The following is an 11,476-nucleotide window of genomic DNA, read 5'->3' on the forward strand; positions in this document are numbered from 1 at the left end:
ACTGTAAAGCATCACAACACAGCTGTAACGCAAATGGATCAAACAAATGCAATCCAGGCATAACCTGAAAGTTTTCACAAAAAAGAAAGAGAGCCCCTCACTGACAGACAGAGGTACAGGACTCCAGTGATTTACAGGCTGGGACAGAGAGAATTAAAAAAGGTCCCTTCCCTGTAAAGAAACGGCAACCTTACCACCACCACCAGAAGCTGCACAGCAATCGAGTAGGAAAGTCACCCCAGACTTAGTTTTATTTGCTCCAGTTCTTCCCAAATAAACAGAGAATGGATTTGTCTAGTGAGATAGATATAGAAATTGTCTCTTTTTTCTGGGTTTAGGGAGAGGATTTTTTTCAAAGAACACCTGCCAGAAAGTTTGTGCATTGTATGTCTTTGTTTCTCAATACATGCCCTGGATTCAGTCTCTTACAATAGACCATATTGATGAATGCCTTTAACTTGTGGATGTGTTGAAGCATGTCCACTTTTTCAGACAGCCAATGACAGATTGGTGCAACTGGAGGCATCGCCCTCTGGAATTCCTGGAATAGAAGCGAGAATATGGACTGAATATCAGGACAGACAAGTGTGCCGTTGCTGCTAATAAATTTGTGAAGGAGTTCAGCCCATTGGGTAAAATTAGCAATCCTTGCAGGGTGTGTTCTGTGATGGTGTGTTCTGTTACTGTGACATGCCACAACATGTCCTTTTTAATGTTGAGGTAATGCATTTTATTCACAAATTCAGAGAGACTGAGAATAAAGATGAAAGGAATAAATCTCTCTATCGTTCAAAATCGTTTAAATATAAGATCCCGATTCTCAGTTCCTGTGCAGGATTGAGAAATTGATTTCACAGTTGAGCACCTAAAAAGTGAAATTGTTGCCTGGAAATATACCAACAGAAACCTAATGAGGTTTCTGTTGGTGTGATTAATTACAAAACTTTAATTTGGCTCGGACATGAAAACCCCAATTAATCTTGTGTGTTGGTTTTAGCAACAAACTGCATCGAATGAATCATGCTAATTACCTTCAAACTATTGTAGTCACTATTTGACAGCACTGTTTGTTTTTTCTTAAGAAGCCAAAGCAGTAAGGAAATGTATTGTTTTAGTTAGTGTCCTTTCTTTAACATTAATGTCCAGCAGTGCTCTATATCAATTGGTGGAATTATGATTTGTGAGTAGCTTCAAAATGGTGAATCTCTAAAGCCCAGTGGAAATCTTGTTTCCGTTAGACGTTTGCTTCCTCGTCATTAGCACATTAAGTCTTTGCCCTTCTGTAGCTTAATCGCACCCACATGTGAATAAGCAAAGTAATGGGTACCAATTGCAAGATCCTTGCTGTTGACTGTTTGATGGAATTGTTAGTTTTTGTTGCCCTCTAGTGGATGGTATTGGGAATTTGAGCCTTGCCTGTCTGGAACATCGCTCTTACAGACTTTTGCAGAGCTCGATTGACTATTCCATCTTGATAGTAATAAGATCCCAGCGTTGTATTTCATTTCCCCATTTATATATATCATGTCCTGCAGCAATAATTACATTCATTCAACAACATTTTGTGTCAACAGAATTTCATGCATATAGACCCAAACTAATGTGGTTTGGGTATAGTAGATGGGTGAGGCATATAGTATTCAGTTACTGGTATTTGTAATGCACTGCAGTTAGACACATAATGTTTGCTGACTTCCATGTGTTTATTTGCAAAGTATTTGCAAAGTGTGTGTGTGTGTGTGTGTGCTTGCTAATGAGTGCATCAGTGTAAGAGTAGTTAGAGACCCATCCACATATCATATCACACAACACAAGAAGCTGTGTACATTGATGTTTGCATGCATAGGTACTGTAAAACTTGCAAAAATACCCGAGTCTCCAATAAACGCAGGTCTCTTGTAATCGCCGGTATGCGCGACCCTTTCAATGAAATAAACAACAAATGCCTCAAATAAACGCTGTTGAAAATTATATTTATTTTTAATGACTATAAAACAAAAGAGTAGTGGGTTAAAATGCTTGCAGCAGTCCTATTTATTTATTTATTTATTTAGTGGCTAAAAAACGAAATAACACAAACAAATATTTTTTTTTTACATTAGGCAAAATGGGGTTGTTTTAGTGAATTCAATTTGCCTTATGCGTGTTCATCTGTTCACGAATTAGATTAAACATGAACGAACAAAACAAGCTGTCTTTCGGATCATGGTAGTTTAAATTCACAGTGATACTGCTATTCTTACAGACTGTGCTCTCCCATCATAGATTGCAATGACAATGTTTAATTTACTTTATTAGTGGATTCCTGTTTGAGTTACTACCAAAGAGCGCTATATGATGTTTGTTAAGTAGGCTACTTGGGGAGGAGGGGGACATGGTGAATTTACCAATAACTTGCAGAGGTCTGAGGGCTTTAGGTGAAATAAACGCAGGTCTCTTATTGTCGTCTCCAATAAACGCCGGTAAAGCAAATAAAGTTTAATTGGAGGTTTTTTTATTGGAAGTTTTACGATGTATGTGCTTTCATTTGTGCGTATGCTTCTCAAGGACTTTATGTGTTCATGCACTCGGTGTGTGTGTGTGTGTGTACATTCATTCTCAGAAAAGTTTATTTCTCAGTCAATGTAAACAATCAACTAGAAACGAAACTAATATTCCCACTAGATGGCGCTCTTACAATTGACACGGGACTGGGTCCTGGGACACTTTTGTGAATGTGCACAAAGAGTCAGTAGGCTCATTTTCAGGACAAACTGCCTCTCTGTCTTCACAATATTGGTGTCACATTTAACTGTGCTGGACGTTGTAGTGGCCTTGTTGGTGTTAATGTTTGCGTTTGCCAGATTTTGTAGTTTCCCCGTTGATATGATGTTTGGCCGGATCATGAAGTGACTGTTTATAGAGCATTATTTTATCATGCTCGACTCTGTCTGACTGCCTGAGGTGCTACTGGAGGTGAGATCGCTCTCTGTTGTTTCTCCATTCCCCTGTTATTCGGCCGTCTGAAGAAGATTAAGTGCTTTAAGTCTGACCAGTCTTTCTGTGCTCTGAATGAGTGAAGCTGTTGGCACAAGTGTGTCTCCTTCTGTCAAGATCAAGTTTTGGGATCCAATCTGGGGCACAGCGCTTCAAGGTCTGGAGTTTGTTCTTTTGCAACAGCAGCGTAACGTGCCCTTCATGCAGTTAAACAGCCATGTTGCCTTGAACAGTTCATTTGTGATGTAAGCTAGTCAGGGTAAGCTTTTCAGTGGAGAATTTAGCTGAAAGGGAGGCGTTTCTTCACCAAGGTTTTTCGACAGTGACTTGAGGATCAAGGTGACAGTGGATCTCATTTTCCATTTGTTGTGGCAGTGTCGTGGGGGTGGTCAGTGTGGCACAGTATTTGGGGAATTTCACCTTTAGTTAAAATGGTGTTAGTTCCAAACCCACTTTACTGCTGAATGAGGTATTACTCCTCTCTTGTATCAGTGGAAGACACTGCATGTCCCCATTATGAAGAAGCAGGTAGCCTGGAATACAGATTTTCTCCATCACAAAGGAGGGGGTGGTGTTAAATAAGTGGCAGCACTTGTGTTGTGAACATTGATCTTTGTCTTTTCATTAGATTCCCATGAGGCTGTGCTCCGCTTCAATGCAGCGCCAACACAGCGTTACGCGAACGATGTGGGGAACAAGACCACCATTCGCATCATTAACTCTCAGGTGAGCCCTTTCTCCTGTCTTTGTACAACACGTACATATACAAACACACACACACACCTGCATGTGTGTGCATGCATACATAGTCAACTGAAAAAACACTAGTTAAATGAAAAGTCCACTTGCAGTGCACTGCATGTCCATTTTACATTTTGAAATCTAGCAGATGCTCTTTAGAAAGTGCTGTCTCCCTCAGATAATATATGGAGATAAAAATAAGGAAATATATACATATAACAAAGAAAGTGGAAGAAAGAAGGATGGCATGTTTAAAATGTTTCACATGGCATACACACACATAAATACACACACACACACATACATACATAAATATACAGTACATACACACACACACACACACACGCACACACAGACTTTACTTGAGTGATATTCATCCTTCTGGTCTGTGATTGATGTGAGTCTTACACTCTAGTGTTGAGAGAGATAGTGTTCCTCTCTCAATGGCTGGAACATATGGCTTCCAGCGAGCTCACATGCACAACAGAATTCACGGACCATTGCTAGCCATTACCCATAGTCTGATCTGAGTTCTCTCTCATCCAGTAAACCCACAAACAAACAAGACAAAACTGGCAACAATGGAGCTGTGTGTGTTTGTTTCTCAGGTAAAAGGAGGACATAGTTATCATTAGCCTGGCATGGTTATTATTGGGATTCACTGCCGGATATGGGTGGCAGGGGTCTAGGCTTGTCTCCAGACATGAAACTTGTCTACATCAACAAACCATCCCTAATTCCCCCCAATCCTCCCAATGTAGATCCTGGCCAACCCCAGCCATCATTTCAACACCAGTTCCCTGTATAAAGACATCACCCTGGTGGCCTGGGACCCAGCCCCGTATGCAGTAGACCTGGAGAAGGTGGGTGTCTTTGTTTTACCAGCTGTACTCGCATACTGTGCCCTGTAAACCTACAGAATGTAGATCTGTGTTTTCTAGTTATACTCTTACACTACACTCTGTAAGTCCACAGAATGCATGTCTGTTTTTCATTTGTAGTTTTACACTATACTCTTTAAGTTTGCAGAATGTAGATGCCTGTTTTCCTAGTGTTACTCTCACACTATACTGTAAGTGTACAGAACGTAGGTCTCTACTAGGGCTGGGCGGTATATCGACTTTTTAAGGTATATCGATATATTTTCAAATGATATATAGGATGAGACAATACCGTTTATACCGATATAGTTTGATGTTGCATTACATATCCTGTTTCTTCCGTAAAGCTGTGCCAGTGTGTGCATCTCCTCTCTCACACTCTCCACGCAACCCCACCCCCACTCTCCCTCTGGGTCTCTGCAAACCCGGTGCTCTGTTGATTTGTCCTACCTTATCGAGATATCCTACCGTAGCGTAGATTGATAATCATATCTATCGATCTTTGCTAATCTATCGGGAAATACTACCGCAAGTCAGCTTAAAAAGGTTGGTAATTCTTTTTTACCTTATCAGAAAATGGTTCTAAGCTAATTACATTATTGTTTTCATTAATTCATCCAACAGCAATTTCGAAAATGTTGTCAAGTAAATTTTAATAATAGGCACACTCAAACACACACTCAAATCAATACCAACTTAAAACTTTACGTAGCATGTTTTGATATTCTAAACCTTATCAAAAAAGACTACCAGGATATAACCATAGAATGTTCTGATAGTCTGATTTACCTTATCAGAAAGTGCTACCAACATAAACCTACAGGTAGTGTATTTCGATAGTCTGAAATACCTTATCAGAAAGTGCTACCAACATAAACCTACTTTAATTTAATATAGGCTATTTATTTTATATATTTTTTCATTTACATGTTGATATATTGTGCAGCTGTATATTTTCAAACAGGATAGGCCTGTTGTTATTTTTATTCCGTTTATATTTTTATTGTTATTTGCAGAGCTGTGTGTTTTGTTAAGCAGCAGAGGAAAACCTGTAATTGTACTCTATTTTAATCAGTCTGTTATTGTTGTTGAAAAAACTGAAGAAGCATTCTCAGATAGGCCTATTTTTATTTAATATAGACTATTTATTTTATATAATTTTTCTTTTACATGTTTTGCAGCTGTATATTTTCAAATAGGGAAGGAAACCCTGTCTTTGCATTTTATTTTGATCACAGTCTGTTTTAATAAAAGTGCTTGTGACATCTCACATGTGGCTTTGACTTACAGCTGAACATTTAGCCCACTTTGTAGAAAATACCAAGATATATATCTGTTATCTAGTATTAATATATTATTCCTGAAATGGAAAAGAGCAGAGCCATAAATTGAGGAGGTGAGGCCTGTCACTCTGCAGTAATGCTTTCTGGAATTTATTATTATTATTACAGACCAACACTGCAAAGTGTAAACTCACAGTCTCTCAGGGCACTGTTTCTGTGTTTTCTCTCTACCTGCAGTATGAAAGCAAGGGTTACCTTATTGCCAAGTCATTTTTTAAATGACCTTTTTTAATGGCTTTGCACAGGGCAGTCCTTATTGCGGATTGTGTTGACTCTGTGCAGTGTTGTGCAAGTGGAGCCTTAATGTGGGGTGCTCAGTAAAAAGTCCTATGTCTTCGTCCAGTTCGGATGATCTGGGATCAGTAGCTATAGCTGCCAGTAGTGACCTGAATATGCCATCAGCCCTTGGTCTTGTTGCCTGTGTTCAGAGCATGATAGTTCTCACATTGATCGGGTCCTAAGTCTTTACCCCCGTCTCCATAGTGGTACAAGAGCCCGGACTACAACCTATTCACCCCGTACATCCAGCACCGCCAGAAGAACCCCAGCCAGCCCTTCTACATCCTGCACCCCAAATTCATCTGGCAGCTTTGGGACTTCATTCAGGAGCACACCCAAGAGACAATCCAGCCCAATCCACCCTCGTCTGGTTTCATAGGTAAATACCGTCTGTCTGCCTGTTTGTCTATCCATCTGTCTGTTTATTGGCTGGTCTGTCTGGCTGTTGCAGTCTGTTGGTCTGTCTGGCTGGCTGTCTGATGGTCTGTCTGTCTGCTTGTTTGTCTGTCGGTCTTTTGGCCTGCCTGTCGGTATGTCTGTTGGTCAGTCTGTCAGTCTGACATTTGGCTGGTCTGACTGTCTGTCAGTCTGTCTGTCTGACTGTCTGCCAGTCTGTTGATCTACAGGAAAATGGCCAAATATGCTGTGGGAATTCATGATCAGAGACTGCATCCAGTTTCCCACACATACTGCAATTCACAAAAACATGCTCCTGGGGTCCAGGACTTGTTACACTGATCATACACTTACATGCCCTGGTAAAGATAGTGCAGACATCCCTCATCTTATATTTCCATTTGGCCTCTCAGTTAAGAGCTCAGCGTGGTGACTTGTTTCTCTCTCACTCTCTGTCTTTGGTAAGGGGATGCATTCAAACTGCAGTGTTCTCATAAGGCAGCTGAAACCAACTAAAAGCACTGTCAAATTTTTACCTCTTTCTACTGAGGAAGATGAAACTATAATCAAGATGGCTTCCAACTGTTTTTGTTTTCTGAGAAACTCTGCATAGGACTAGATTTTCAGTCACACAGCAGAATTCCCTGCTATCATTTTTGGTGGACTGGTTTTCCTATTCGATCAAAGGTGAGATAACAGACAGATACTGCCTTGTCCCCTGTTTCTTTCCTCCCTGCACACGTAAGGATAAGTGAGTGTGTGTGACATGATACACTCACCTCATTTCTGCACACTCTTTAAGGGGAAATGAAAGCAGATTACATGTATTGTTCTAACTTATGCTCACAGCTGGGCTCCATCAGCAGACCCTGCGGTTAGGGCATCAAAGACTAGGGGGGGATGGGGCAGCCAGGCCTCTCCCATTCCACCCTGCTCACGCTCGCATGCCAAGCGCATGTCTCTCTCTCTGCTCAGTCAGACTGTGTGTGTGTGTATGTGAGATTTTGTTTGCATGTGTGTGCTTATTTGCCTCACACCACAGAAAATCACACCATGTTCAACTCAAAAGACATGGCACTCCTGCTGAAGATAACCCCCAAATCTGCCCACCTCCCATCTCCTGGTTCAAAAGGTAGAACCAGGAACAAGGAAATACATTCTACATTTATCTGCCCTATATAAGAAAATACAGACCTATGTGATATTTTGCTTAGACTGGATTCATGTTTATGTTTTTCATAACGGCCACCCTTACGAAATTTTTTATTGAAAGCACTGCCACGAAGCGTCCTGTTATTGACAGTTACCATGGGAACAGTGTGCAGTCTCCAAGTTGGAGGGGTCTGTCCTCCAGAAAGCACTGACATGGTGTGCCATGAATGAGGACAGTGTATAGAGGGAAAGCTGTGGCATCTTCAGCGGTTTTTACCAAGCCCAAGTACGACAATTTTCTGGAGCATCACAGTCCTGATGTAAGCATGATGATGTAATTTTAGGTCAGCAGTAGCAATGTCACACTCAGGGACTTCATGCAGTTTACAAAAGAGCAGTGAGCTACACAAATATATCTTTGCAGGTGTTTCAGACTGATTCCAAAATCACGTAAAACATTTGCTTTAGGTTATTGCACTTTATTAGAAATTTCTTCCAAACATTAAGGACAGCACATGGTTGGTGTCTGTATCGGTCAAAATACAAGCATACAGTAAGTTGCGCACACATAGTTATATAAAGGTCAAGGGAAAAGACACAGCTGTTCCATAACAAACCACTTACACCTCTGACTGCGAGACTGTGACGCTATCGTATGTACACCTAGACTGGATAACAAGTGTGCCATGCGGAGCCGCCGGAGACAGGTGGTGGTGGGGGGGGTGAATCTATGTAATCAATCACAGTGAGGTTTCGCACAGGAAACAGGGAAGTCCACATCTTAACCAGGTGGGGGTTGGGGGCCATCAGGGGGTCACCTCTGGGGGGTTGGACCTCTCCGTGACCGGGGTGCTGCAGTCCTGGTTGTTGTTACCTGTGGAGACAGGGGCAGTGCAGGCCACGTTGTTGCTGTATGCTCTGCGGTTGAGCTGGATGACCGTGGTTTTGGATGGCATGGAGGAGTGGCCATTCTCAGAGGACCGCCGCTTGCAGTGGAACAGAATCAGGAAACATCTGTAGAACTGGAGATGAGAGCCTGGTAAGGTGTCATTTGGTTGTTTTAATGACATCTCTGATGTCTTCCATCATTAAACTAAACTTCCTACAGACTGTTAACCCTTTCGCGCGTACGGTCACACCGGTGTTATTTCCCCTTCCGTGTATACGGTCAAACCGGTGTGACTAAAACACTAGATTGGAAAAATTCTAGCTAATGTTAGCTTTAAGGGAACAGTGATTTAGCGTTACAAAGCATAGCAAATGTGGCGGTGAAAATTAATCGCATATATAATATTTGCCGTGAGAAGCATTTAAAAATATTTTTAAAATACTCCTAGCTAGCCTGCAGTTGGGTATGATAAACAATAGCTTGCTAGCAAGCCTACCATATGTCTAGCCCGTCCATGTAGCCTATGCTAAAAACTAGCTCGGTAGCCTGTAGTGGGCTATGATTAAAAGTGGCTTGCTTGCCTACCGTATAGCTAGCCTTTACGCGTATGACAAAAAGTAGCTCGCGAGTCTGCTGTCGGGTATGAAAGTAGCTAGCTAGCCTTTTTGTGTATGATATAAATCAGGAAGCTAGCTAGCTAGCTAACTAACCTGCAGTCAAGAAACTGTTTATGTGTTGCTTGACAACACGTGTAAATGTAATCCTGAAGAAAGTATTTTTGTCGGCGGAGCCCAATAAACGACAAAAAACGGTAGTTTGTTGTCTCAAATGATCGTTACTTTATAAACAGCCTTGTTTGTAGAACTGTTGTAAAAGCAATATCACACTCGAAGTCGTGCTGTTATACTGAATATCAGCATGGCTGTGATTATCTTCGGCACTCGGCTTGCAGCCTGATAGCTACGACCGAATCACAGCCGTGCTGATATTCAGTATAACAGCACTCATCTCTCGTGTGATATTGCTTAAATGCACAGTGACGTATGGGGTCAAGGGGCATCATGGAGTGCAATTAATCTGCGTTAATTTTTTGACGCGTTATTTTTTCTGTAATTAATTAACCTAAATTAACGCATTATTCTGACAACCCTACAGTAACGCAATAAAATAAAATGATTGTAATAAATTAATCTGAATTCTATTATGTTTGGTTTTGTAATAAATTCATTTTTGAGCCTTCACATTGAGGACATTGACGACATAACAGCAAACCTATCACCTGAGAAGATAGTCGATATATACGCGGGACGCAAAAAAAAGGTGTTTACTTCTACACTAGGTAGGACACTAGCTATTTAATATATATATTTTACAAGCCTACTGTAACAACAGGCGACACTGTTGCTGAGCATTTTCTAATTGTGTGCGTGTGTGCGCACAATAAGTTGCATATGACTGAGTATGCATATTTCATAGTTTTCAATTTAACACAAAATTATTTCAAGTGTACACTAAATGTTTTAAAAGGGTACATGGGAAATGAAAGCATAACAGTATAATATAAACAAATTGATATTTCACTTTTAACAGACTTTAACTTTATGGTTAGTGCGCTTCATTTGTGTGCGCTCATGTGTGAAAGACAAATACCCTGCGTAAGCCGATGTGTGATATAGTACAAAGTTGTCAGAAACTGATTTGATGCGCTGTGATGTTTGGCTTTATGGCAAGCTTGGCACTATTGTCTTCTGTTAATGTATGTTTATGCGTAACACGCCACACAACATTGGACTGTGTACTGACGTCAGTTAAAAAATGTTTGCACCCCCCAGCACAAATGTCAAACTCCGCCTATGAGTGTGTCTCTCATCTGTGTGTCTGTGTGATTCAGTGTGTTTCAGTTGTGTGTTGGTGTAATTCAGTGTGTCTCAGCTGTGTGTCTGTGTTGCTGTGTGTCTCTCAGCTGTGTGTATGTGATTCAATGTGTCTCAGCTGTGTGTCTTTGTGTTGTAGTGTGTCTCTCAGTTGTCACAGTGAGCTGAACTGTTCATCTCCCTTGCATTTGCAGGGATCATCCTCATGATGGCGCTGTGCAGAGAGGTTGACGTGTATGAGTACATCCCCTCGGAGCGGCAGACAGACCTGTGCCACTACCACGAGCGTTACTATGATGCAGCCTGCACGCTGGGCGCCTACCACCCGCTACTGTATGAGAAGATGCTGATCCAACGCATGAACAGGGGCTCTGTGCGCGACCTCAAACGCAAGGGCAAGGTCATGCTGCCCGGGTTCAGTGCCATTGACTGCGACCCCTGACCTGCCCCCTGACCCCCTTGACCTCTGAGCCATCAAATCTGACCTGGAACTTCCTATCGTGGAATCCGGAAGACAGTGCAACACTGGACTAGGGGAACTGACTGAGGAGAAGCACAGCTATGGGCATTAGAGTGGGTGGAGTGAGCCAGTGGCTACCAGCAGCGGCTCAACAGATGCAGTAACAACGCAGGTGTCATGGTACAGCTACACATTACTGAGACTGAGGTGGTCACAGACTGTTTAATCAATGGGTGTGAGCAGCCATTTTCTACTGAAAGTAATTTTATCACTCCATCTGCTGAGCCCAGAATAATAAATGAATACATAAATAAATAGTGCTGGTTAAGATAGCAATAGATTAAGTACTGTTAAGCACTGTTGTAGGTATCTGAATATATTTTGCCATCATCAACTCTTTGTTGTCTGAGGTAGTGGTAGAGGAATTTACTAGTAGACAAATGTCTTCTTTAGCTAGACTTTGAGATTTTATGTCTGTATCTGTT

The 11,476-nt window shown here is 41.5% G+C and overlaps 1 protein-coding gene across 1 annotated transcript in view; it reads left to right on the forward strand.

Annotated features, from left to right (window-relative positions):
- LOC118789173 (beta-galactoside alpha-2,6-sialyltransferase 2-like) overlaps positions 1-11,275 on the forward strand; it is a 39,928-nt gene extending 28,653 nt beyond the window's left edge. Inside the window, exons 5-8 of the mRNA XM_036545500.1 lie at positions 3,605-3,702; positions 4,479-4,580; positions 6,425-6,599; positions 10,726-11,275. Of these exons, the coding sequence (XP_036401393.1) occupies positions 3,605-3,702; positions 4,479-4,580; positions 6,425-6,599; positions 10,726-10,973 (623 nt within the window). The 3' untranslated portion in view covers positions 10,974-11,275. The remainder of the gene's footprint in view (positions 1-3,604; positions 3,703-4,478; positions 4,581-6,424; positions 6,600-10,725) is intronic.
- Positions 11,276-11,476: the final 201 nt, after the last annotated feature.

Source organism: Megalops cyprinoides, chromosome 14, assembly GCF_013368585.1.
Source record: "Megalops cyprinoides isolate fMegCyp1 chromosome 14, fMegCyp1.pri, whole genome shotgun sequence".
Taxonomy (NCBI): domain Eukaryota; kingdom Metazoa; phylum Chordata; class Actinopteri; order Elopiformes; family Megalopidae; genus Megalops; species Megalops cyprinoides.